This window comes from Drosophila teissieri, chromosome 2L (assembly GCF_016746235.2).
Source record: "Drosophila teissieri strain GT53w chromosome 2L, Prin_Dtei_1.1, whole genome shotgun sequence".
In the NCBI taxonomy this organism is placed as follows: Eukaryota; Metazoa; Arthropoda; class Insecta; order Diptera; family Drosophilidae; genus Drosophila; species Drosophila teissieri.
Genome location: NC_053029.1, coordinates 10,791,027 through 10,818,664, shown reverse-complemented (window position 1 = coordinate 10,818,664; position 27,638 = coordinate 10,791,027). Strand labels below are relative to the sequence as shown.

The 27,638-nt window shown below is 43.2% G+C and overlaps 6 protein-coding genes across 9 annotated transcripts; all 6 read left to right on the top strand.

Moving 5' to 3' along the window:
* The first annotated feature begins 271 nt into the window (after positions 1 to 271).
* LOC122626807 (solute carrier organic anion transporter family member 5A1) lies at positions 272 to 19,649 on the top strand. Of its 4 annotated transcripts, none has more exons than XM_043807205.1 (9): positions 272 to 497; positions 2,533 to 2,717; positions 12,813 to 13,059; positions 14,489 to 15,504; positions 15,578 to 16,432; positions 16,497 to 16,911; positions 16,975 to 17,126; positions 17,195 to 17,324; positions 17,387 to 19,649. In XM_043807205.1, the coding sequence occupies exons 3-9, from the start codon at positions 12,881 to 12,883 to the stop codon at positions 18,243 to 18,245; spliced, it is 3,606 nt and encodes a 1,201-aa protein (XP_043663140.1). In that variant the 5' UTR covers positions 272 to 497; positions 2,533 to 2,717; positions 12,813 to 12,880; the 3' UTR covers positions 18,246 to 19,649. The 4 variants fall into 4 exon arrangements, with proteins under 4 accessions (XP_043663140.1, XP_043663139.1, XP_043663141.1 ...); XM_043807204.1 differs by having other exon boundaries at positions 272 to 555; XM_043807206.1 differs by lacking the exon at positions 2,533 to 2,717 and having other exon boundaries at positions 272 to 555.
* On the top strand, positions 8,271 to 8,959 carry LOC122626809 (translation initiation factor IF-2). Its single transcript, XM_043807208.1, has one exon. The coding sequence runs from the start codon at positions 8,302 to 8,304 to the stop codon at positions 8,869 to 8,871; it is 570 nt and encodes a 189-aa protein (XP_043663143.1). The 5' UTR covers positions 8,271 to 8,301; the 3' UTR covers positions 8,872 to 8,959.
* Positions 19,650 to 20,130: 481 nt separating the features above from the next.
* Positions 20,131 to 21,948, top strand: LOC122626204 (protein Daple). The gene is made up of 5 exons (XM_043806375.1): positions 20,131 to 20,268; positions 20,323 to 20,628; positions 20,688 to 20,833; positions 20,888 to 21,145; positions 21,204 to 21,948. The coding sequence occupies exons 1-5, from the start codon at positions 20,214 to 20,216 to the stop codon at positions 21,315 to 21,317; spliced, it is 879 nt and encodes a 292-aa protein (XP_043662310.1). The 5' UTR covers positions 20,131 to 20,213; the 3' UTR covers positions 21,318 to 21,948.
* A 483-nt stretch (positions 21,949 to 22,431) lies between these two features.
* LOC122626781 (cuticle protein 7) lies at positions 22,432 to 23,053 on the top strand. Its single transcript, XM_043807158.1, has 2 exons — positions 22,432 to 22,533; positions 22,598 to 23,053. The coding sequence occupies exons 1-2, from the start codon at positions 22,522 to 22,524 to the stop codon at positions 23,051 to 23,053; spliced, it is 468 nt and encodes a 155-aa protein (XP_043663093.1). The 5' UTR covers positions 22,432 to 22,521.
* A 637-nt stretch (positions 23,054 to 23,690) lies between these two features.
* Positions 23,691 to 24,415, top strand: LOC122611989 (the record flags this gene model as incomplete). Its single annotated transcript, XM_043785441.1, has 1 exon — positions 23,691 to 24,415. A coding segment is annotated over one exon (621 nt), but the record flags the coding sequence as incomplete, so codon positions are not given.
* An 883-nt stretch (positions 24,416 to 25,298) lies between these two features.
* On the top strand, positions 25,299 to 26,960 carry LOC122625472 (adhesive plaque matrix protein). Its single transcript, XM_043805564.1, has 2 exons — positions 25,299 to 25,434; positions 25,545 to 26,960. The coding sequence occupies exon 2, from the start codon at positions 25,545 to 25,547 to the stop codon at positions 26,835 to 26,837; it is 1,293 nt and encodes a 430-aa protein (XP_043661499.1). The 5' UTR covers positions 25,299 to 25,434; the 3' UTR covers positions 26,838 to 26,960.
* Positions 26,961 to 27,638: the final 678 nt, after the last annotated feature.

Below are 27,638 nucleotides of genomic sequence, written 5' to 3'. Positions count from 1 at the left end.
TGAGTCCAGGCTAAGGCTGGGATAGTGATGATAAACATGAAAGCCACAACGACGACTGATATAAGATACTTACTTTTCGCTGTAAAATTGTAAGTCTCAAAAATAGTTGTAATTTTAATTTTCTCTTTACATTGAAAATATTGTGAACTCCATAACAATTACATAGGAGAAATCTTGAAATACCGATATATCGACAGTTGTACCATCTCTGGAATGAGAGCCAGAGCAGCGCACAATCGCTCTCTGTCTTTTCCCCATTCATTTTATCACCATTCGCCTTTTGAAATCCAAATTCGACGGATGGTAAAATTTTGAGCGGTCGAGATTGAACAGAACGAAATCGCGTCGAAGTGATTGAGCCACCTTTTTTGTTGCTTTCCTGTGGCAGCCAAACGAAGAAGTGTTAAATTGATTTTGCGATACTTTTGCGACAGCATCGCTCCGGCGGGCGAGTGTGTGTGTGCGTGTGATCAAACATAAATAACGTGCAATTACGGGTCAGTAACCCAAACAAAGAAGTGATAAGAGCGCAAGAGGTCCTTGATGAATACGAGTGTAAGGAGTGATAAAATAAAATCTATTTGCCCTGCGTGCGTGTGTGTGGGTGCTCCTCACCTGTTTGTGTGCCTGTGTGTGTGTGTGTGCGGACATCTGTTCTGTCTCGTCTTCTTATGTTGCCGTCCGTCTCTTTGTCTCCCCATCTTCCTCCGTCCCTCTTCGACCAGACTAGTCTCGTCTCGCTCTACATAGCCACCAGGTAAAGGTGTGTGTGTGGGGGATTACAGGGTTGCTCTCTCTTCCTCCATCTCTCTCTGCGTGGTAAACGGTTTGTTGTTCTTTCATAATGCAACAATAAAATATTCAATCGAGCTGCAAACTAAAAATATTGTTTAAGATCACGTTGACACAAAAATATCTTCAAATAGATCAACTTAAATTTTGAGAAGCATGTGTACTGTGAGTAATCTCAGCAATTTCAAATCATTCAATTCAAACAATCGTAGTCGTAGGTGAATACACAATTAAACATATGTATGCAATTTTAAAAATCTCTAAATATGCAAGTTTAAAAAAAAATTATTAGACATGTGTGCATTTGTTCTTAGTTAGAAAAGAAAACACATTTTCATCCTTTTTCTGTAGACCAAATGCGATTTGAAAATTTTGCAAAAACACTAAACAATTTTTCAATGTTCAAAGAGCAACTCAATGTCAATGAAAATAAGTATGAGAATGACAAAGACGATGGAATAGTTTTCATTTCGGCGAGAGACCCTGTTTTCCTTTAAAGCACTTGTTACAGATTCCCTTTTCCCCCGCCCCCACGTTTGGGTTCCCTTGCTCCCCCACTGAGTTTTCCTTTGTGGCGTTTTCTTGCGTTTTCTTCGTTGTTGCTTTTCAATTGATTTATTTTTGCATAATCGTTCATTGCCAGACCAAAGCAACTCATAAGTCGAGGAAAAAAAATAAAAACGCACGCTAAGTACAATTGACACATGTGTACAAAAAGGTATATATACATATATGTATGTATGTACATGGGTATATAAAGTACTTCCATAGTACGCACATGTTTACATTCATACTATAGGATCTCAGATAGATTGTGTGAATTTCGAGTGATTTGCAGAGCCGTGCTAATGGCAAAATCATATTCCAATTGGTTGCCGATACTTCGATTTCTGTATTTCGCCTTCTCAAGAATGAATCAGTACCTTCACAATTAACAGTTGAACACCCGAAAATTGGTAAAAAACTGGTTTTCCTATCGCAGCTAGCTGGATTTCTCACCGCACTTCTAAATACCGAGTGTGACAAATTTGGATTTGAAATTAGTTCAAAAAAGAAATCCAGGGAACCGGTAATATGAAATGAAAATCTAATGAATGAAACACCAATGTTTTTAGCTATAACTTAGCACTTATACAGAATAATCATCAGAATATTACATACATGACATGTAATATTACATGTGTTGACGTATCTTAATTATAATTAATAATTGTTTTGTAGAAAAAGTATTTATTCCCGAACATCGCGTTGCAAAATGAAATGAATACATTCACATGCTCTGTTTTTCAACAATATTCACACAGGTGTTCAGATTTGTTTTTATCCGATTTTCCTGCATTCACACACCTCGATGTGTGATCCCAATATTCGTATGTCTGGTTTCATTTCTTGCGCTTGGCTGGCGCTCTCTTTTCTTCTCTTCTCTTCTCTGCTGCCCATCATACCCGTTCCTCTCACGCTCCCTTTTGCTGCTGGTAGCCCCAATTAGCTGGGTTTTCTTGCCAAATCTTCGCACGTAACAAAAGCAGGCGGGTAAACCACCACCACATTGGGGTTTAACCATAATCGGGCGATCGCGTTACGCTCTCTTTCTAACGGTGTTTAAGCTGGCCTCTCTCGATCAAACCGGTTAAAGCTGCGCTCACTAAAACTCCCACTCTCTTTTAAAAGAGAGAGAGTTAGAGATAAATCGCGCGATTATTTTTCAATAAGTAAACCAAATAATCCAATAATTTTCAGCAAAACAAATATGTGCAATTTTAATGCGAAATAATTAGAGGCATCTCTTTGATTAATGTGTGTTTACAAATAAATCGAAATAAGCGAATGAATGTGCAAAAGAATCTCAATGAACAGTCAAGTTGAATGAAAAGTCGCTGGGAAATTTGAAGGCAAGGAGGAAAAGCAAGGAAAGCAAGTTGAAGGTGAGTCCTCACGAAAGTATTTGTTTTGATTTTGCGATTATTTCGCTCGTTTTGACAAGAGTTTGTCAATGGGGTTTGCCAACTTCCCACACAACCATGGCCTATGAAATCAAGTTGTTGTTGATTTGATTGCAATGGGCCAAATGAGCCAGATGGCCCGATATTTATTACGTGACTCTTTTTTCACCGAAAACCCCTGACACTTAACTGCCATGGTGACGAAAATTGAAATCGAATCGCCGAGTGTGTCACACAATATCAATCAAAGTCGCTGAAACAAAGCTTCAACAGCTGAAACTGCAGTTCGATTTAATGGAATGTTGAGTGCGGCGAAGGGATAACTTTTCCGACCGTCGGAAAATCGACTGTGGGAAAATCGATTGCAACGTCAGCGATTGGCAGGACTTAAGGGCTTCCTAACGGTAAAACTTTGCTCACCAGGGCATTCAACCTAAACCGAAAATCAGGACCTCCAGATCTCATTCCATTCGATTGCTTGACACGATTCGTATGTTTCTTCTGTAAAAGTTTACTTGTTGGCATGAGGCTTACCAAGAAAGTTAGTTAGTGCTTAATCGAATTTAATAAAAGAATCAAACGTATCTACCAGATGCGCTTGACTATCTGTAGCACATAGAATAGGCTTCCTTTTGTATTATTTTTAATAAACACTTCCATTTTAGTACGACATGTATGCAGCTGCTGCCTGTTTATTTTTACCAACAGTGGTTTAAGCTTTTTAAATAGTTTCCCAATCTCCCGTCTATATATATTTATTCGTTTATACCAACGTTCGATTTGCCATGCATTTGGTTTTATGTACATTTGATTGTATCTTTATATCTTCGTCAGGGAAAAGTTTTCCTTAAGCTTCGATTGCTTTGGCTTTTGTGCAAGCGCCGAATGGGTTTTCACATATCGTCTAATTACGGCATTTAATTTCATTGAAAAGTCATCGGCGGAAATGTTTTCATAATCTGAGAGCAACGCGAGGCGTTGTTACATCATTAAGGTACTTGAAAATTGATTAATTTTGTGTGAGACGGCGCAGATGAAGGGAATGGATAGTTCTGCAATTAAAGGGGAACGAAAATATCAATTAACTTTTTACACAACGTCGGCAGAAAACTTGAAGAAGTTGCGAAGGCATATGTTTATTTAGGCAGACTGTGAAAAGTGGAAATTTCGCCCCAATATGGTCGTTTTTGTTTACTGAATGGCACTTAAAATGTTCATCTGGAAGTAGCAATTAAAAAGTCGTAAGAAACGAACACACAAAGTATCCCAGAAATATTGGCAAAATGTTTACAGCTCAGCTATTTGTCCAGATGTGTACAGATTTGGTAAAGTACCTCAGTAATATAATAGTGGTTTTTTGGGGAACTGGCCCATTTGGAGGAAGGAGTCACGCCAAGTGAATCAAGTTTTTAGGGTTACTAGACGAAGAAAAAACGCACGAAATTTCTCAAATTCGTCATTGACGACTCTTGTTTTCATTTCTCATTCTCAGGCGGAGAAAGCGCTTTTTTTTAAACAAAGCCAGCAAAAACAACGGCGATCAGAAATTATACAAATTTGGGTTGTGTGGCGTCGGGCAGAATAACAACAATGTTAACCATTTTAGTAAATTCACCAAAAGTCTGTAAGAGAAAAGGCCCAGCACAACGAAACTGCTGTTTTTTGTTTACGTTAGTTTTTTTTTTCTTCCTCGACTGCTCACAAATTGCGTTGAACAGAGATTTAGGGCCACCCATCCATCCATTCATTCATTCATTCACCGACTCGTTTACTCACTCACTCACTGGCTTGTTCACTTGCTCACCCATTCACCTATTTGTTTAATTTTTCGTGTGTATTTTTCAACTTTTCCTGTTGTAATTTGTTGATTGGTCTCACTGTGTCGCATGTTGGCGTTTTTAGGTCGGTTTCAATCTGTGTTCTTTTTTTTTTTCGCTCTGCCTGCACACGCAAATTAAAGTTTACCCCAAATAGTGAATGCCTTTCCACTTTTCCCGATTTTTTCCTGATTTTCATTACAAAACAATGGCAATAAAAGTTTCCATTTTGATTGAAGCATTTTTAGGTGCTTCTACCTATGCGATTTGAATTTTAATGTTTACTTTCTTTTTTATTTATAAATTCGAACCCGGATTTTTTTTGGTAGCTTCTTAGCCGAAATTAATGAGCTGCTTGGCTGCAGTCATACATATTCACGAATCCAAAGTTACACTGTTCCCATTTCTTTGTTAGGACGCTTCTATAGACTTCTCCCCTCCTATAGTTTCTTGGGTCGATGTTCGCCTTCAGATAATCCCGCCCTCTAGATTAAGTCCCGCCGAGAAGAAGTTATACAAACAGACAGAGAAACAAACAAACAAGCGAATGTAAAGAGTGTAAAGCTCTTTTCGGGAAAGTGTTGATGCTGGGCGAGTCTAATATAATCCGATCTATCCCATCTGAAAACGTGTCCGATCTGGGAGGTGGTACATATGTACATGGGTACATGTGTGCCCTGTTGATTTGTCTTCATTATCAGCTCGTTGACTGTTTGCTTCTGATTCTCGGGTAAACATAGAACAGACGACGTGGCCGTGATTGTTTGTAGTGTTTGCTTTTTTGTGGTAAAACTTATTTTTAATCTTCGAGCACACAGCGCGTTGCCAAGTCGCTCCTCCTACGGCATTTTCCGCCCACCGCCCCCGTTACACCCACCGGAAACCACCACGGCGTATGAGTTATTTTCGTTTGTTCGATGGGCTGAAGTCGATCGGACGCTTTGCACATATTTGACATCCCCGCAGTAGTCGCCTCTTCAATAAACTAAGATACACCCACACACTTTTATCATATTTTGACAGTAATAGCAAAGGTTACTTATGTATTTCTTGACAGGAAATCAATATAATCAGCTCTTATTTTGCACATTTTTGTTATCTTTGAGTTCCAAATGTGTAAGCTGTCTCTGTGGAGATTTTTCTATAAATAAAATACATGCAGTTTATTGTACCAAAAGTAGTCTGCCATATGCTAGTATACTTTATATATAGTCATATAAAGATGGGCATATTTTATTGGGGCACTGCAGCTTGCTTATCTCAGACATATTGACGCATGGCTCCTGTTGTGGCTTCCATTGTTTCTATTTTAATTATTCCGCATCTTTATAATTCCCAAACATGCGTCAAATGCCCCCGAGATGCAAACACAAGGCAGATATATACAGATAAATACGTATATGAATGACTATAAAGGAATATTGTGGCCAAGCTTTGGGAACAAGCTTCGTGTACGTGAAATGATTTCAGCCAAATGTTGGCTTAATAACTGTTTTTGTTTGCTTCTGGCTTCCCAGAGCCATATATTCATTTCCTTTATCCAAAAACCCCCTATCCCCATTCCCCATTCCCCATCGCAGTTTCCCGTTTCCCAGGCAAGTGTCTTTTGTTTTATCAGCTGCAGAAAGTTTAGTTGAATAAACAAGCGAACCTTTTTTTTTGCGCCCTGAATATTGAGTTTTGTTGCGAGTTTGAATTATTATCGAAAAGCCTGTGACGTCAAATTGCAGCGAAACATTATAAAATGTATGTACAACTGGGATTTCAGTTTAAATTCCCTGTTCGATCAACAAGTTTCAATGAAGACTACTCAGCAACAAGGTTAAGGCACTTGGCTACTGTAATGTCAGCAAACGATTGAATAACATTCTTATCTGGCTGAGGTAATTCTCAGGATTTATCTGTGTCACTTCACTGGAGTTGGTGCCACCTATTCTTCAAACGGCCTTCATAGCCGGTCTGACGAGTACCAATGACCAATGCGATATGGTCGATGCAGATCTATATGTAGCCAAAGATTCAGATACCGGTTTGCAGAAACACACCCACTTGAAAAGCTGTCATTCAGTGCTGAAGTGTCCAAGACATGGACACAAACAAATATCATAGATAAAAATATCATAGATAAAAAATTGGTTAAAAATTCAATTTATTTTGATCATCTCCAGTGTATTATACAGATATAATACAACACTTCTGGCTTCAATGGGCTTTTGCCGAATTCTTTTTATATATTATATATTTGCTTGCTTGATTAAAAGTATTTTATGATTTCATTTCAACCTTAAATAATAAATATGTAAGAGTAATCACTTTCATAATTTCAATTTACAACCGATTGACATTTTTGCCTGCCATTTCTTTCAATGTGATTAATGGGCGGAATGTAATTATGAAAAAGAATCGGTCTTTGTTGGAGCCTGAGTCTGAGTCTGAGACCGAGTGCGAGTCTTGACCAGATCGTGAATCGATCAATTACCGTGAGAGAGGCCAAAACTGTACCCTGGCCAATGATCGAGGTCAGCACTCTGTGTGAGTGGAGACAAAGCTGCAAGATCAGCGAACTTTCCCGTTTCCAGGGTGGGAGGTGCGATGATTCAGATGGGGGCTACCACCTTATGAGGCACTCGCGATGGGATGAGATCTTGGGCAATAAATTAATGCACAGTTTCCCGCCACTCTTGGCACATCTTACATCTCACATCTCTCATCTCGTTCGGTGACATGTGACTTTTGGCGACTTGTGCAATTAAGAGCAGCAACAACAATGGCAAATGTGTCGCAGTCGCAGCCCTAGTTACAGATATTCCATTGAAACTCACTCTTCGTGCCAAAACTCAACTCAACTCGACTGCACTGAACTGAACTGCGCTGAGTTGAGCCGAGCTGACTAAGAGGATTATGTGGCACTCCGTTGCTGTTGAATCTCTGTGCTGCGGCCTGTAATCCGATCCACTCCATCTAACTCACACCGATTTGGGTGTTTTGTTGTGCTTGGCAAGACATCTGGGTGGGTGGCTCGAATACTTCGCGGAAGCCCCTTTCATTTGGGCCAATCCGAGCCAAACACCAGCAAACCGATCCGAGCCAAACGCCGTGCGATGTAATTTAAAACAAAAAGCTTAAAACGAGTTTGTCGAATACCAACAGCCAAATAATTACACGAAACGCATTCGAGTTGCACCAACGAATGCTCTAAGGGGGAACCACGAAGCTAAGCCTTTTGGGCTTTGGAAACTCGAGAGTTGCATTCGAGTGGCCGAAAAGAACCCGTTCAGTAGTCACAAAACCATTTGGGAGTATCGGGAACAAAGAAACATTTCGAGAAACGATACCCTCGAATGAAGCCATTGGGTGTACGGTTTAAAGGAATATAATATATTATAATAGCAAGAACTCGGTTTAAACTGGGTTTGAGCTGAAATGGGAACAGAAAGGAATCAAACAAAACCTATAAGAATTAAAGAAAGTCTATGGTTCTATCGAATAATATCAAAACTTGGCAGAATGGCGTTTATTGCAAATATAACATCTTATAAATCTATACCAAGAATTAGTTAGTAAATAATCCCTAAATATATTATATTTTCAAAATCCGTATATCGTTTCGCATGTGACATTTCAAACTGTAGCGAATTCCATTCAATTTTGCTCGGAATGAAATGTTAATGGTATTATTCCACTTGATGCGGCATATAAGGCCATGGAAAAGCCAATCCAAATCAATCGAAATTAAGACGCGTGCTATAATGGGTATACAACCGATCTCTACAGCTTCATCGCCACTCCCCCTTTTTAGGGCTCCGAGTTGTCCGCCAGGCTTACAGTGGGACGCTATGTCTATGATCTGTCTCCCGAATATGGATACTGATCAATATATGCCACCTGGACTTCCTGTGCCTCAGTGGAACCCGCCTGCACAAAGGCCAGTACAAAAGGGAAATTCTAGCGGTGGCACTAGGGAAAGTCCCGGAGGAAAGCCTGTGCCACGTCCTGTTGGAAAACCTGGTGGTAGCACTGGCGGAGGCTCTGGGGGAAGTCCTCAGAATAAGCCCGTAGAAAGTTCTGAAGGAAATGCTGGAGCCAAACCAGCAGGTCGTCCTGAGAGCAAACCAGGAGGTAGCTCTGGCGGAGCTCCTGTAGGAAGTCCTGGCGGAAAACCTATAGAAAGTCCCATAGGAAAACCTGGGGGCGGGGCTGAAGGCTCGAAGGGACGTCCCGGAGAAAACCCGATTGGAAGTCCTGGAGGAAAACCTGCAGGTAGTTCTGGAGGATCCCAGAACGTAAATACCAACGATATTAATATAGGCTCATTCTAAAAAATGAATTAAAAGTGTAACTTCAATGAATTATGAATATTCAACATTGTTTAAATAAAATGATTGGCGAATTTGGTTTTTAGTTGAAGCTTACGATTTTTGATTTACTTTGGTATATGATAGTGAATAAATAAAAACGCTTTAGGCTTTGTAAATATTTATAATAAAAAACTGAAAAGTGTTGTTTAAAATCATTTTGAATAAAGACGTCATAGTGCTAGTATATATGGCAGTATTAATCAGTAACATAATACGTAAAGTGTATGAATGTAGGTCAGAAGTTCAAGCAAATGAACAATCTCGTAACTAAAATTTTCAAGCTATATATGCAATTCGAATAATCCTTATCTCTTTGTATAATTGAGCTATAAGAGTATTTGAAGTAATTCCCAATACTGTTCCTAATATTACAAAAATTAGATTTATTAAGCCAAATTAGGGATTGTCATCAGTTTAGTTTAAGATATACATATGTGTTGTTCTAATTCCACGGAAGCTAACCTTGAAAGTAATCGCCATTAAATTTGACCACAAACAGCTGCGTAAATACGAGTAAACCGGAGACTTTTAAGATCGCTGTGCCATATTTATCAACCTTAAGAAATGTTCGTAATAGTGCGCATGGGAAATCTAATTGTTTGTTTCGAGATACACGTCCGCAGTTTTATCGCACTGCTGTTAAAAGTGTTTCGCCATAATTACTCCAGACTAAAAATGTCAAAATGCCCATCTGCCTTCTTTTCTTTTTTGTTTCCACTTCTGTGAAGGAAATCTTTAGCAGTGTATAGACTCTTATCAGGAAATATATAACAACTCTGAGCAACATCTCTCCACGCTCGTATCTGCAAAGAAATAATTTTTCCGTAATTAGTTGCTAACGATCGAAGCGTTTCTGTGTCTCTAATTCTACGGGAAATTTACACTCCACCGCAAAAAGTATCTTTGTATCTTTTTATCTACTAACACAGAGATTGGCTAGGCAAAAAACCAGCAGAAAAGCGTAAAAACAAAACAAAACAGAAACAAGAAAAGAAACCGCGCTCAAAAAAACTTGTTTTGTAAACTTAACTTCCTGTATGCGAATCGCATAAGATCGCTTATGTATCTGTGTATCTGGTTTGTGCATACAAATTCAGAGATATGCAGTTTGGGTATCGAGTATGGTAATGCACTTGTATTCACTTTCCATTTACTTTTGATTGTTCTGCGAGAAATGCCATTAAGATTCTAAAAATGAATTTGACGGCCCGGCTAAATGATTGAATAAACAAGTGAACAGCTGAAAAACGAGAGGAGGGGCAGCAAATGACTCAGCCAGAGTCCAAATCTCCCCAGTTTAAACAAGTTTCTTTATTTGGCTATGACAGGCTTTCTGGCTACAACTCGGACCGACTGACCTTTACCATTTTGGCCAAGTAACGCATGGAATAAATCTCGCATTGAGTTTGCACTTGCTGAACCTTCCTCTTCGTTGAATGTCGTCTAGATTACTTATTGTCTTAGTTAATTATGTTAGTCATCTGCCCGCCGTCTTCGGCAGTTCAACGTCCTGCCGCAGACAGAAATATATAGAAATTATTCAGAGGTTACTTAGAGAAGCGTACTGAGGCACCCGTGCGTGATCCGCATCTTCATGGTCTGGGGAATATCCCGCAAAAAGGGCGTGAGCACGGAACTAATGCCAATTGATCCAGAGATCAGGCCACAAGGTGTACTATAAAGAAACAAAGTGATATTAAATCACCGACGTTCTCTGAATAGAAATGAACATGTTTGCCAGGCGGAAATGGGGATTTCATTCGCTGTGAAATTCAATTTGGCAACTTTTCCATTAAATTGTGAAGGGCTTCGTCTTGCAAAAGCCTTTTTCATAATCCATGTCACATTTTAATTTATTTCCACTTTGTGAGCATTATGCAACAGTCCACCTGTCACTGCTGTCCTGCATTATGCTTAATATTCAAAAAATGCGAACTCAACTCAATTTGATGGGTTTTTTCTGACCGCTTTCACCGCGCGAATCCTGTTCTTTTGCAGATGAAAAATTTCATAAATGATGTCAATTTTCGGCACAACTTCCATTTATGTAATGCCCTTTCAAACCGAGAGAGGTAATTCAACTTCCATGTCGCTCCTTAATTAGCTCACATTGTGCAATTCATGCGAGAGTTGTTTGCGACAATCAGACATTCGATAAATTATAGCTCGAAGTGCAAATATTTTGCACGATGTTTTTATTTCCCGTGATAGATCTCTGATTAATGAAAACATTTCCGATTGTGCTCCAATTATGGATGTTGTAACTCAGCAGTGGCATCATTAAAGCTTGTTTACTCCGCTGATCTCGGGGGTAAACATTTCCTGCTACATTCGCGACTACCTCAACGGGCACAGGGTAAAATTTGTATTTGGCAATTGGCCAGAAGAGATGCAAAAAAAAAAGGTGGCCTTTTCGTCATTCTTTTATCCTGGGACAGTTGCAGCAGCATCTGTGACACCGAAAGCCTCTAGTAAAATGGAAAACCTAAAAAGAAGCTGAGTTTACAAATGTGGAACATGGAAGCAATAAGCGGTTGTGTTTGTGGGTCAACGGGGGAAGATTCGATACTGGTATGAGGATAATTGATTAACTGGCCAGCCAGAATGCAGCACCTCGTACTAATGGAACCCTCTAAATCACACTTAAGCGGTCATCCATCCAGCCAGAAGGGTGAGCCGCCACCAAGTAAATCCTCAATTAGTCGCCATTTGCATGGGTTCCCAGCTTGCAGGAACTTGGAGGAGATTGGAGAGGTGCCACAAAGCAGCAGAAGGAGCACAATCACTGGCATTAGCTTTTTGCTGATTTTCATTTTCATATTTCTTCCGAGCTGCAAGGCTCTGCTCTGTCAATCGATAATTTGCTTCCTTTTTTTCCCCCCCCCCATCGAATGAATGCGTGCGAGGAGGCGTGTTCAAGTGGCGTCGCCCCTATTGTTGATACGAGTATATGTATGTAGCTATGAGCTGCTGCTCCTTGGCAGTATCGCATATTAATGAAAGGAGAATCGCCCGACAAAGTGAGCAACTGTTACTGCTCTCACCCGGATGGTTATTGCGATGACGATGACGACGACGACAACACCATTGGAATCTTTTTTGCATCTTGACGAGGGCAGAGCAGTTTCATTAGCCCATCCTCGAGCGGTTGGGTTGTGCGGTCTTGTCACGCACTTATCTAAAATGGTAATGGGAATTGGGCATAAATTTGCAGAGGAATGGGCAGGCTTCATTCCTTTTCAGAACACGGTATCGTGTCACGAAGCTCGAATGTAGCATAACATCTTTAACTTGCAAGTTTACTGGTCTGTTATGAACTAGTTGCTACATTTCTTGATTTTACCTTACCAATCCCCTGATTCATTTGTCTGCAGCTTGAAGCCATCCGCATGATGTCATGATTGCATCTGGAATAAGGACATCCTCCGCCAGTCCAAGGATGGGCATACATCGCCATCATCCTCACATGGACAAGTGGCTGAGTGTAGAGCATGCTTTTAATAGAAGACGGCGTCAGCGAGCATCCTTCTCGTCCTGCGGAAGTCTGGGCCAGTGAAGTGGGTGGTGCCAAGGGGAGGAGTGGCTGTGGTGGTGGTGGTGGCTGTGTCACCGCCTTCCGTAATTATCTTTTGTCCCCTACTTTTTCCACTCCATCTTGGTCGCATGTTGCAGCGACTCTTCTGTTTTGGGCTCAATTAGTGTGGCAATGGGGCGAGCATTTCAGGAAGTAATTGTCGGCGTCATCAACTGGTGACTTGTACTCCATGGGGGATTATGTGTGTGTGGGTGTGTGTTAGAAATTCCCTAATGACAGTTGCGTGGACCTCTGCAACCTCTGAACCCCGAAAGTCAACTGCCATGCTAAGCCATTTATCCCGCTATTCCGCTTCTTTCTGTTCCAGGATATGCCTCAAAGCTGATCGATTGAGCGAGTGAATGATTGCGCTGCCAGTTGGTTAAATGCTACACAATGTCGGCCAAGCACATCGAGCAGTATACGAATCCCTCCTTCGAGCAGGAGTCCGACCCACCGCCTCCCCCAGTGCCCATGGGGGGCGTGGCAGATGTGGGAGCAGGCACCGCCATCAGCAGCAGCAGCAATGGCCACATTGCCAACGATGCCGGCACGGCAAATCGCAAAGGTCACAGGTGAGGAAATCGCTGCCATTGCCAGCTGACAGTTTCTAGCTTCCTTGTTTGTATTCGTTGCTATTATTTTGTATTTCTATTTTTTTTGAGACATTAGGCCACCACGCTTTGTGGAAAATACTATTTACCATTGACACTTGCCTTGGGCAAACAAACACAAATATTGTTTGCCGATACTCTGCCCCATATCAATAATTAGCTTCAGAATGGAACAGAACTTCTAAGGGCACGTTTAGTAGCACGTGGGTGGGCGGGTTTGGTGGGGGGTTAATAATTCATAAGACTGCAGCGCCTTTGTACCGTCAAAACCAATCGATAACAGTCGATTACGTTGAGTCGGTCAAGTTTGAAATATTCAAGCAGGCCCACGAGCAGCAAGGAAATGGAAAAGGAAAGCGTGACAAACAAGTCCAGGGTGAGCACGTGAGCTTGAAGGCTCGACTAGCGACTCGCCGCAGTCATCCGCGCGCTCTGCCAGTCGATGGAACTCCGGAAAAGCCGTCGAACGGAGCACGGAGCACGAAGAACGGAGAAGGAGAACGGGAAGTCCTGAACTCCCGAAGTACCAGGATATAGCCAGAGTGTGCGGTTGCAGCTGCCAGGCCAAGAAAGCCAAGTGGGTAGGAGTAATGGACAGGGGTCGGGAGCTGGGGAGTGGGCCACTGTGTTGGCCAACAGCCCAAAGAGCTTGACATTGAGTGGGCCATGCGTCCTCGCCCTCGGGCGTCCTTGGACCGTCCATCGCCAAGTTCTAGGCCGTCCTTAGATCAGGCTGGCAAAAAAGACACTAAATACAACAGCAAGGCTGAAACTTTAAATACCCTGGGCCAAGGCGGGCCAAATCAAATTTTTATATAACATCGAAAGGACGTAACCGCGTGGTTAAATCACAATTTGCAAGAAAATAATACAACTATTTTGGGGTGCAGAAGATTGCTATACCTAAAGTATAAAAGTAACTATATTGACCTTTATTATATATACGAATTGTAAGCATACTGTGTCATCGATTTGTTTGCCTGACATTCTTCATATGTTTGGAGTGAGGTACAATCAGGATTTTATTATTTACAAATATTTATAGGAAACGTTCGTTGTTATAAAAGAAACAAGATTAATTCAGTAGTAAATGTTTTAAGAATAGATTTGGTTTTGAGCACAAACATTTTTACACGATCAAGGATAGTTACATCTAGTACATATACCACACAGTCAAGATTACTCTAGTAGACCAGCCGATCAGATCATTCAGATCCAACAATATCCCAATAGGCGGCTTGTCAGAAAATGTTTGGAAATTAGGTTAAAATTGAACGTTTTCAACGAGTTTTGGCTTGGGGTATGGCAAAAACCCACTAAAAAATGCACAAATTCAGCGCCTATTGTCCAATCCTTCTTGATCTGAACACAGAAACAATCTCACTTGCAGGCGGCAGGAATCGATGTACCAGATGACCGGCCTCTACTCGGAGACGAATAGCGGCGACGACAGCAGCATAGATGCGGCCCTTGACCAGGACAACCAGCCCCATGCCACATCCTACCTGGCCGGGGATCAGTTGCCGTCGGCAGTTGGCAGCGCAGGTGGAGGACCACCTGTGGTCACCGACAGCGTGGCGGTGAAGTGCCACAGTCGACAGGCATCGGCGGGCAAATGTCCGGCCGATCCGGAGGAGGACTTTGACGAGGAGCAGTTCCGCTCGGGCGATTGCGGCATTCTCAATTGCAGACCTTATGGAATCCAGCGATTTGCCCGCATCAAGATCTTTGTGGTGCTGCTCTCGCTGCTGGTGATGATGCAGCAGGCCCTCAGTTCGGGTTACATTAACTCTGTGATCACCACAATCGAGAAGCGCTTCGAGATCCCCTCCAGCTACTCGGGGCTAATCGCCTCCAGCTATGAGATCGGCAACGTGATCACGGTGATCTTCGTTAGCTACCTGGGCAGCCGACGACACATTCCCGTGTGGATTGGAATCGGAGCTGTAATCATGGGCATCGGCTCGCTGGTGTTTATGGTGCCGCACTTTACGGGCGAGCCCAATCCGGGCATAGCGATCGTCAACAAGACCAGCGACAACATATGCAAGAGTGCCTTGGTTAGAGATCAGGACATGGACCTGGGTCGCCTGTCCAGCGGACTATCCAACCAACCCCTGGCGCCGCACACGCTGCGCGAGGACAACTGCCTGGAGGGCAAGGCCTCCACCACTGGGCCGGTGCTACTCTTTGTGCTCGCCCAGCTGCTGCTCGGATGCGGAGGCAGTCCACTCTTCACGCTAGGCACCACCTACGTGGACGATCACGTGCGGACGGAGAGCTCCTCGATGTACATCGGATTCATGTACAGCATGGGAGCCTTTGGACCAGTGGTGGGATTCCTGCTTGGCGCCTACCTGCTGTCGTTCCACATGGACTCACTATCCTCCACCACCATATCGATCAGTGAGTAATATCCCTATGACCATCAAATTGCAATGAAACTGAAGAATGTTATTAAACCTTTTATATTTTGCAGCTCCCGGCGACAGACGTTGGGTGGGTATGTGGTGGGGAGGTTTCCTGCTTTGCGGAGTCATTCTGCTGGTGGTGGCCGTGCCCTTCTTCTCCTTTCCCAAAGTGCTTGCCCGCGAAAAGAAGAAGATACGAAAGAGCAGCGTAGTGCAACCCGTTTTGCCAAACAACTCTAGAGCCACTGTGGCGACGGATGAGATGGGCAAGGTGAAGAAGCTGGAGATAGTGGCCGTGACCAGCAAGGAGGACCAGTCGCAGCCGCCACCCAAGGTGGACACTGGCTACGGGAAGGACATCAAGGATATTCCGCAGTCGATGCTGCGGCTGGTGAAGAATCCCGTATACATCGTAACCTGCCTGGGAGCCTGCATGGAGCTGATGATCGTCTCCGGTTTCGTGGTCTTTCTGCCCAAGTACCTAGAGACGCAGTTCAGCCTGGGCAAGAGCCAGGCCAACATCTTTACTGGCTCGATCGCCGTGCCTGGAGCCTGTATTGGCATCTTCCTCGGCGGCTGTATCTTGAAACGATTCCAACTGAAGCCCAAGGGTGCCGTCCAGTTTGTCCTGATCACCAACGTCATCTGCTTGGCCTGTTACGCGATGCTCTTCTTCCTCGGTTGCGACAATCTTAAGATGGCCGGCACCACGATTCCCTACTACACCAGCAACAAGCATGGATCTACTTTGGAGCAGCCCTTCCAGGTGAACCTCACGGCCGCCTGCAACTTTGGCTGTGAGTGCCTGACCAGCGAGGTGGAACCGGTGTGCGGCAACAATGGACTCACCTATTTTAGTCCTTGCCACGCCGGCTGCACTGCCTTCTCATCCACATCCAGCACCAACTACACCAACTGCGCCTGTAAGTTTAATGTAAATACTCCATCATAATGTATTATAATATTTATATAATTTACATTTGATAGGTGTTCGCGCCAACATCTCGAGCAGCATTTATCGTGGCGCTGGTGGCAGCCAAGCTCAGGCGCTCAACGCCAACGAGAACTTCGCCGAGGTGACGGTGGTTCCGGTGGCCACCGCCGGTCCATGTGCCACGCCTTGCCGCACCATCTACCCGTTCCTCATACTGCTATTTTTCATGACCTTTTTGGTGGCCTCTACGCAGATGCCGCTGCTTATGATCGTGCTGCGATCGGTATCCGAGGAGGAACGTTCCTTTGCGCTTGGCATGCAGTTTGTAATCTTTCGACTTTTCGGATACATACCGGCTCCCATTTTGTTCGGTAACCTTATCGATTCCACTTGCATTCTCTGGAAGTCGTCCTGCGGCGAGAAGGGCGGTCGTTGTCTCATCTACGACATTGAAAAGTTCCGATACAAGTATGGATAGATCATAAAATATATATAGAAATAAGTTATATTTATTTGCACTTCTTTTTTCAGATATGTTGGACTCTGTGCATCTGTAAAGCTGATTGCCTTGGTCATTTTCATGGTGGACTGGTGGCTGGTGCGCAGGCGCAAGCAGCTTGAGAAAATGAAGCCGCTTAACGCCAGCGATCCAATAATCGGATCCATCATTAGCCTAGACAAATGTAAGCTTAGTTCTACTATTACTAATTAGTTCAATAAATTCTTATATTATAATTTTTATCATTTTCAGTATTTGAAGAAAAGCTGTCGGGTGCCGAGCCGTCAACTGCATTTGTTGGCGGTGGAGGAGAGCTGATCATACCCACAGAAATACTTCGTCATTCCCGCAATGACTCACGCACCATGCAAATGGATTATTGGTAAGTCCTATCTTGAGTTTGAATTCAAGTATTATGGTCTTATCTAATTTCCTTTTTTGCAGCTACGATAAATGTGGTCATGTGGTGACACCGGCAAACACATGCAACCAGCCACAGACCAAGTCTAAGAAACACTTCCGAAGTGCCTCTTGTGACGTTAAGATGATCAAGAGCTTTGCCCGGGATCACAACTCATCAAGCGGACCTGCGGATGCGGCCGGTCAGGATGCTGGTGGTGCCACCACAAAATACAAGAATCTCAAAAAGTTCCAGGCGCACACGCGCAATCACTCAACAGACCTACACGACCCCAGCCAACCCATCCGATATATTCAGAACCAGCTGCGGCCGCAAGACTGCGCCGAAGAAGATGATGACGAAGAGCTGACCACCGGCTGCGGACATTTCGTTAAGAAGCACTCCCGGAATCACAGCTACGACCAAATATACATGCCCAATAACATACGCTTCGATGCGGACTTTCTACGTCATCCCCATTCGCATCACAATCCCAAGAAGAATGTGAATGTTTTAAAGAATGTGGTTTCCGATATTGGAAAGCTAAAGAATTCTAATGAAATAGAAGCTGGCGGATCTGGATCACGTGGACATTCCCGCAACAACTCGAAGGACTTGAACACCAAAATTTCTAGTGGTACTCCTGCAAACAACGCATCTGGTCAGGTAGTAACGGATGCCAGCACCACTGGCCTAAGTGTGCTGCGACATCGGCGAACCAACTCCAAGGATCTAAATTATCAAGTGCTGCCGGAGTCTGCTCCCGCCAGCTCCGTGTCAGGGCACGCACATCCACAGCACACGCGAAACACGTCGCACCACAAGATCCAGATCGATGACGATCGAAACGAGCTCATCAACGACAATGATGACGATGAGGAGGAGCGTTCCGCGTGTGCTTAGTGCTAAGCCATGTAGCTTTAAGCTAGGACTATCGATTTGTGGCAACATCAGCAGTGTCTCCATTCCTGGCGGCAATCGCCTCATCGTACTTTGAGTGTGTGTGGTTCATACCCGTTTCCTGATGAAGTGTCTCATCCCTCAGCTGCTCATTGTACTTACGACCGAGTGTTCAAATCTACTAATAGAAGGCATCTGAAAATAGAAATCTTTTGATATATGCAACATTCAACCAGAATTCGAATCCGAGTCAGATACGATTACGAATCTTTGCAGATAATATTTATGTAACCAGGCGTTAGAATAGAAATCCTAGAAAGCAACTAGCATATTTTAGGGTAGGAGTAGATCGTTGTGATAGGAATATTTTTTATTGTATTTTAGTGGAGTGTAGATTAGATCCGTAAAAAGTCGATTAAGTGTTTGAACTGCTGCGTACGTTTCGCTTTATTTCGACTTTGTGCAATCTCGGTTTCGAAGTTTAACGATTGACTGAGAATCAGTTGGCGAATGAAAAAAGATACGAATAGCGAATTACGATGTTTTAATAATCCGAACATTTAACCATTGTCAATGGAAATTGTGCTGTGAAACAATTTGTGAGTATAGAAAACAAAAAATTAACGAAAACGTGTAATAGAAAGAAAGTGAAAATACGCTGAATGTAATTCTTATGCAATACATCATTTAGAGAATCTTTGTGGACAAACAAGCGATGGGTTCGAATGAAGAATAGGTCTGGAATAGTTTTACGAAAAATCCTAAATTCCCTGTTTTAATTGTAGCGAGAAAATCAAGTCTAGCCTAGATTTTAAAACCGAATGATGTACTTTAAATGCGATAATGCCTTAAAAATATCAATTAAATATACACGCGGATAAAATCAGTATCTCAACTGAAATGGGAATCCAACCGCTCCATCCGGTTGTTTTCCTACGCACTGCCCGAGTGCAAGACCCCAGTAGTCCTAAGTGATGCAATCTAGGTTAATTAGTAGCAACTATTTCTATGTTTACACCAGCCAGCCACATACCGTAGGAAAGGAGCCAGAGAGCTCCTCGGGCACTAAATAGATACATCCATATATAATATAATAAATATATATGTATACAATTGTACGTTAATAAGTACCTACGCGTAACTAATAATTCGTATTGGCATATGTGTTTGTACCACATAACTTATACATTATTGAAGAGCGATTTTAAAACGGACTACGGAAAGTGAGTCTTCGGTGCAACAAATCATATATATCATATATATGTTTACGCGAAAAGTGTGTTTAAGGAATACATATTTTTACTTAGAGAAATATTGCAAATAAACTAAAAAAGGACATGTATGAAATGAAAACAATAAGACTCCTAAAAAGAAAAAACAAAATAAACCAAAACTGCAATAAACAAATATATTTGTTTTTATTCAAAGTAATATTATTTAAAATAACTAATTTTGCAGTTTTTTGAATTTGTGGCTCAGTGGCGCCTCTACTAGATGGTACTCAGATTTGGAAACTACTTGAATGGTGTGACCATAATGTTTACTAGTATCCAATAGCCAAGACTCGAACCTAACGTACTTCAATTATAAACAAAATATTTCTTTAATATTTTGATTCACATAATATTATTTAAAATAACATAAGATTTAAAATAAAAAAAAATAATACAAACAATAAATTACTTTAATGAGTTTATGTTTTGATGGATAACCTTCCATATATATAAGTACAGAAATACTTTTCCATCTAAAAAGTTTTTAAGGGGTAAAAAATTATTTAGCATTAAAAATTAATTTGATCGATTTGTTATGTTTGTAAACAATCGAACAATTTAACAAAGTAACTCTGGCGGCGATATCCACACAATTCAACGCGCTGATAGCTTATCTTTACTGTTTTCAGCAACAAAAGACTTTTCACTGGCTCAGTAATTTGTACCATTACGAGTGGAAGTAATACAGAACAATTCAATGGAGAAACGTGCCACATCTACCATGCAGGTGCTCTATGCAGAACTGGCAGCCGGTGCGTATGAGCAATGCCGTTGCGTATACGCAATGTATTGAAACTCCTTTGCAGCAAAGTCTAAAAGTGCCGCGCTGGAGGAGGAGAACATTTTGCTGCGCCATCGACTGAATCGCGCGTCTGCCAGCCACAGCACCAATGCGGCCATCAATGTGGAGGCCAAGATCATGGCCTTCCAGTTGGAGGAAGAGCGAGATCGTCTGGTGGAAACACTGCAGAAGCACAAGAAGAAGTACAACAAACTGCACGACGCTTATCTGGAGAAGGTGAAACGCTGTCGCGCCCTGGAGGAGATGTTCAAACGGCAGAAGACACTTACAGGCTTGGTGATGAAGTCTTCCTTGGATCAGAGAAATGCAGGTGAGTTGAAGATGTGGATTCTGCTAAGAATTAGATCCATACTATGAATTCCTTTGTAGAACAACGAATGGCGTTGGAGAAAAGACAATCGGTTCAAAGCGATGCCAATGAACTGAACGAGCTGAAGGCCCAAGTGGAAAAACTTCAAAGAGCCCTTGATGAGTCATACGACATTATCGATGAAATGGATTTTGAACTCGAGAGCGTAAGACCGATTGAAACTTATTAGTAAAACTAAGTAATAATGATTGTTATGCAGGTGGACTTACTGGAAATGCAAAACCAAAGCTTACGGGACGAATTGGCCGCTTTTAAGGCAAACTCCGTTGCAGGAGCGACCAGTCTGCCAGCTTCAGTTCCCAACGATGACGATCCTCCGCCCAAATACGAGGAGGACTATCCCGGCCAGCATCATAAAGCTATGCTGGCTCGTCGCTGCTCCTCAAGCAGTGAATCCGATCCAAAGGATGATGATGCCGATGCAGAAACCATGGAAAGAGCTGCCCTTACGCATAGTGTAAGCTTAAATCATTATTGTCATTAATAGTATAGGACTGATAATCTCATTTCTTTAGCTCATTCAAACGGTGGAAACCGAGAGCAATGCCCTGAGACGGGAATTGTTAAGATCCCGCTGCCAACGAACAATACGAGCCAAGTTGGAGAAAGAAAGCGAGCCGGCTGATTAGGATAAGTGGCAGGATTAACCTTAATAAATAAGTGCCAGCCAAAAAATAAAATGCCAACCAATAGATGATAATGACAAGTAGCCATACTAAAGCTGATGAAACTGATCACTAAGTTTACGCACACTGGCCTAACCCAGATTCCGAGCCAACTACGCCTAACCACCGCACATACTAGAGTTTGCTTTTAAGGTTCGACAAACACGCTCTGCGGCTGCGTTAAATCAAACTTTTGAGATAGAGATAGAGTAACCTGGTTTCTCGCACTGCGCGCGCAGAGGAAACTCGTCTAATGGCGATTAATTAAAATATTTGCTAATGCCATCAAACGAGTTGCGCACAGATCACCTGCCAAAGGATCTGGCCTCTGCGCCGTGAAGGTTCCAGCCCCCAACTCCTGTCCCCAACCCCATTCCCCATCCGCCAAACGGCGTGGTGCGCTATCCATTAAAACATGACAATTATTTTTATGACTTAATGCAGTCGGAGGCCTTGTTGCCCAATGCCTAATGCTGCAAATTATTGACAAAGTAAATTAATCTCCACATTTGTTGGCTGGACCAGACAAACTAGCGCGACACCTCTAAGATCACCAAGCTCTCCCACTTGGTTGCTTATCGCATTAAAAAGTTCCATGTGTAAAAAAAACTTAAAAAGTCTTTATAGAGGTTAGCACATTAAAAATGAGTATAGTTTTTATTGAAAATTTGTTTTTCTAATTTTTAATGGGTTGTAACGTTAGAAAATAAATTTTGTATTTTTGAATATCTAAACGTATTTATTCTTTCGGATTGGGAAATATTTTGAAAAATAATAAATTGGTTGCTTGTGGTTTTTATTTCAAGTCTGTATATATATTTTCGTAAGGAAAATTACAGCCTAATTAGTTCTTAATTTCTCCCAGTGCATATGGCTTGGGCTAGTGCGAACCACATTTTGCATATTTCTTGTTTAATTATAATTTTTCGGGGCTCACTTAATGAGCGCGCTCCACTTGGCCGGCGATCTTGTTTGGGAGGCGCGTGCCGCAAAGCGACACGACACTTTGGGTGGATTGCCACATCCAAGTTGGATCGAAGCTCTGCAGCTCTGGCTGGCTTGTATATAAGCAGCCTAGGACTACACAGATTAATTACTTCGATTTCGATCTTTGCCGCGTGCATTTCCATACCCAAAGAGTTCTGAAAGGACTACAAAATACCACAAAATGATGGGAAAAGTGAGTGCCGCAAAGAGTGGCGATACAAAGGATTCTAATGCATACAGTGGTGTCTCCCTTCTAGGCTACCTATTTGTTGTGCCTGTGCCTGTGCCTGGCCAGCGCCGTTTGGGCCATTGAATTGCAGGCGGAGCCGGACTACGGACCAGTGGCCTACGAGTTCCAGTGGTCGGTGAACGATCCCCACACCGGCGACATCAAGAGCCAAAAGGAGACGCGCAAGGACGACAAGGTCGAGGGTGTCTACGAGCTGATCGACTCCGATGGCTACCGCCGCATAGTGCAGTACAAGGCGGACGATCACAACGGCTTCGAGGCGATTGTCCAGCGTGAGCCCACGGACATCAAGATACCGCTGCCGGAGCCACCCAAGAAGCTCCTGGCCGCCAAGATCCTGACTCCTGTGCTGCCGGTGGCGCCGCTCGTCCACTACGCCGCTCCCAAGGCCATCATCAAGCAGGAGTTGTCCGCCGGAAACTATGTCTCCGTATCCGGACCCACAGCACAGTACAAGTACTGAAAGGATCTAGTGACTGACTTCAGCTGCATCAACCCATTAGGAAAACTCACTGCCATACATCATAATTTAGTTACAATTAAGACAATTGAGTGTACATAGACAGCTTACATTAACCCACTATAAATATGCATCCCATTCAATCTGTTCGCAGAGGAACACAAAAGAACTTGGATTTTTATAATGGCAACCATGGGCAATAGGTATGTTATGGTGTTAAATTGCATATATATCCCATTTAAATTTCTAGTATCTGCTGAGGAGTGCTTCTGTTACAAATCAGTAAAGTAAAATATACGCCAAGTGAAGAATAAACACATTATGACAGTTAAAAAGAGTGATACAAAAAGTGAAAGATTAGTAAACTAAAAACAAAGTGTTGAATGAAATGCTTCACTTAGTTCAACTCGATTGTGAGTTGGCTTCTCAGTGAAGTCGAATCATAATATTTGCGAATTGATGTCTCATAAAGTGATGCGTCATGATACAGGTGGCTTCGATACGGTGATAAGCATAAACTAATGCTATCGCCGCCAGACGCGACATGGCCCATAGATGACTCTAATCTCACGTAGCTGCTGCTGTCACTTTGGGGGCGTCCAATTACCGCCGCAGTCGACGTCGTCGATGGTGATTCTATTGGATTTGGCTAACGCTCTGGCCATCGGATCAATGGAGCATCAGTGCGAAAATGGTCGGCTGCCTGGAGACACGACCACTACTGGTCACATTGCTAGTGACCCTTGGATTCTGCCTTGGCGGTTCAAAGGATGCCGTTCCGGATGCGGATGCCAAGTGGATGGCTCCACTCAAGCAGTATGGCTATACGCCGCAGCACCTGAAGAACAAAGTGGAGCACGGTGAATTCACCACCTTCGAACTGGGCACGCCCAACTACCAGATCCTCAACCCCGAAGACGAACCGGAGTACATAACTGCGGATCAACCGCATTACCAGGAGATGCTGAGGCGACTTACCAGTGGCAGAAGTGGAGCTGAGACCATTGATGTGGAAACGGCAAGTCGCACGGATGCAGCTCAAGATACTACCGATCAGAGTCAATCCAAAAAACCATCTAAAGTTCAAGTGACAGTTAAACCAAAGACACAACTAAAACCAAATCGCTGGGAGAAACTGAGGAAGCGCAGCTCCATCGAAAGGAGGCGTGACCACAAGGAAACCATGGAGCAAAGTTTCTTCTCGGATTTTCAGGTTTACCGAGGCTTACCCTTCCAAAGTCGTGTGGCTAATCTTAATTAACCATAAATTACAAATTTGCAATTGGATTTGATTTTAAATGATCTCTGGTGATTTGGACAATGAATAAATAGTACCCGGTAATTTGAACGATCGATTGAACGTAATGATTTTCTTTTACTTGTAATGCTACAGCTTTAATAGGTTAATTACTAAATAGAATTGCGCTGCCCTTTACGCACGAGAAGAAAATAGTTAAGCTGTTTTTATTAGTAATTTGTTTAATTTCTTTTCATATTTTACGAGTACATGCTAGACAGGTAATTACTTATTGTAAGACTGTAAAATGTTCCATAGTACAGATAATATTATTCAAATCAGTGAAGCTTTTGTACCCAAGTTGTAAGAAGATTATTCAGGTACCCAGCACAATCGCATACAAAAATATTATTATCCATTGTGAAACGTGTAGACCTATAGTTGCACGAAATTACAACCAAAAATTGATAACTGAATCGACCCCAGACGTCAATATCAGATCTAGGCCAAGACCCAGAAATTATAAATCCCCAAAGCGCTGCAAAATGTTGCGCAGAACCGAAAAAAAGCTCATTGCGCTCGGAATGGGTTTGGCTTTACTTAAAAAAGTAGGGTTTCGATAGGATTTTTATGAGAAAGGGAACAGTTTCAGAGAAATGCATTATGCTGTTTAAATTCTTATTAAAGGTTAATGTCATGATGCCGCGACCCAAAGGTCAAACGAAAATATGTTTGCTATATGTTCTTGATTAAAGAACTCTTGTCGAGCACTCGATGCTATCGACGAGTGCGGGCAGAAATGCTTGAATGTGTATTACGGAAGCGGCGGCATCTGGCGATTGTCTTCACCGGGCTCCATTGCCCGGGCCCATTCCGGACCGCCACGCCCCATTCCGCGGCATTTGGGGCGTTTGGAACGTGACGCGGTCAACGCTTCCGCGACCCATTTGCTCGGCGCTGTAAGAACGAGAAGAAGAAGCCATCGGCCAGCGCAGCGTATTTAAGAGCTATTCAGCAAAATGCATGAAAGAGTTTCGCACGCGACCGACCAACAGCCAACAACCAGCCATCCATCGGCGATCCGGGACAGAAATTCCAGCAATTGTGAGGAAAGTGATCGCGGGCGCGAGAGAAATTCAGCTGAAAGGTAGGGTAACGGGGTCAATTGGTCGATTGGGAACGATTCCGATTCCGACGCCGACGCCGACGCAGTTCTGTGACCCATTTTAAATCCATTACTCCCACCACCCCCTTCAGATGTTCGAACGCTGCAATTTATTGCTTATGGCCGTGCTGATGGCATCGGCCCTACTGACCCAAGCCCATTTCCCGGAATACTGTGCCGAGTGTGAGCAGGAGGTGTGGGAGCAGGTGCCGTGCAGCGAGGTGCCCACAACGGTGGCGCCCACAACAACGGGGGGCACTACTCCTGGCACACCGACCACCACCACCACGCCGGGACCCGTTTACCCAACCACCACCAGTGGCCCCACCACGCCCACGGATTACACCACCCAGCCGTCGGCGTACAAGAAGTGCTACTGCGAGTGCAAGCTGGGCTGCAAGGAGTTCTGCCGCAAGGTGGTCTCCTCCGAGGCCAAGCAGCCGCTCACCCAGATCTCCTCCATCGGCGAGTATGCGCCTGGTGGGCAGGTGGAGTTCACACATGTCCATCAGCGCAAATACTTTCCCAAGTATGGCGGCGACTCCTATGCGGGATTGGTAGGACCTGTGGGCGGACCCAAGGCCTATAAGCCCTATCCACTGGTCTACGAACAGGCGGCTGCGGCTGCGGCCTCCGCTGCTTCGCCGGCTTCCATTTCCTCGGTGGCTTCCTCGCCAGCGGTGGCAAACATAGCTGCTCCCAATTACACGCTGGAAGAGCTCGCCCAACTGCTGAGCACCGCCTATGGCAGCAAGAAGGGTTATCCGGCTAGTGTGCCACCTCCACCGCGTCCTCAGATTCAGCTTCAGCCAGCGCCCTCCGTTTACTACTCCCCGGTTCCAAGCTACGCAAAGCAAGTGGTTCCACTCGTAAGCAAAGTGGCGCCGGCACCCAAAATCACCACCAGCGTTAAGTATGCCGCCTCGGCGGTTTCATCATCATCGGGCGTGTCGGTGGCCAAGATAAAGACTCCCTACGAGGAGAAGATTGTGGTGGCCACCCCGTCGCCCATTTATGAGAGGTCCACATCGTATCCCATTGTTGAAGCACCCAAGGAGTACCCGGCGCCGCAGACAGAAGTCTATCCCGTTGTGCAGAGCCAAACGGAGTCGTATCCCAGCCACACTCCCATATATCCAAGTCCCACGGAATCCTATCCTAGCCCAAAGGACTCCTACCCCAGCATCACAGAGTCATATCCCAGCCAAACTGAGTCCTATCAACCCCGCACCGAGGCCTATCCCGTTCCCCAACCGGAGGTCAAGCCATATGGTGGTCCCGATCCTGGAGCCGATAAGCCATCGTCCACCTTCGACCTGGCCATCGATAATTATCTGAAGGACTTTGGATATGGCAACCAAGGAAGGGGCTATGCGGACTACTGAAGTTCGAGCTGTTGTTTTTAGGATTAGTCTAGGCTAGAATGTTTTCTAGGTATCCCATTATTTATTGAGTACTCCCCCCTTCCTGTTGACTAAATGATGATTAAATTATTCACAAAAATTTAACAAATTATGATTTACTTACTAGTAAAGATGGTTAAGCAAACTGGGAGCATATTGCATAGTTTTGGGCTATGTGTATAAATTAACATTAACAAATTAACATCCACATCAATAAACTCCCAGATAACCCAATTAAACCTCCAGATAAACTGGTTTCCAGGAAAAATAATAGGCTGTAAACTAACCTTCAGATAACCTAACTCTCAGATACACTTACCTTCTGATAAAATAACATCCAGATAAACTAACTGGCATGCAAATTAACCCCCGATAAACTAACCTCCAGATAAATTTATAAGATATATAAATTAACACCCAATCATATTTAAGAAATAAGACCGTTTATTACCTGTGAAAAACGCTCATTAATTATTCGGCTTTGACGCATTTTATTATTTGTATTTAAAAAGTTTTCTTTATTTGCATTCATTTTTGATATACTTTCTTGTTGTCGATAACATTGAATAAGATTCTATCGCACGCTTTTTGCCAGCTTAATTCTTGGTTATGCTTGCCAATCTGATAAGCATAGATATATACACAAATTAGAATCTTTAATTTTTGTATGCAAATATATATAGGTTTATGCAATATGAATGTTTTCAAACAGCGCATATATAACCGTTGATCAAGGCGAATCAAAATTGTTTTTGTTTTTCAAATTTGTATTTGTATTTTCTC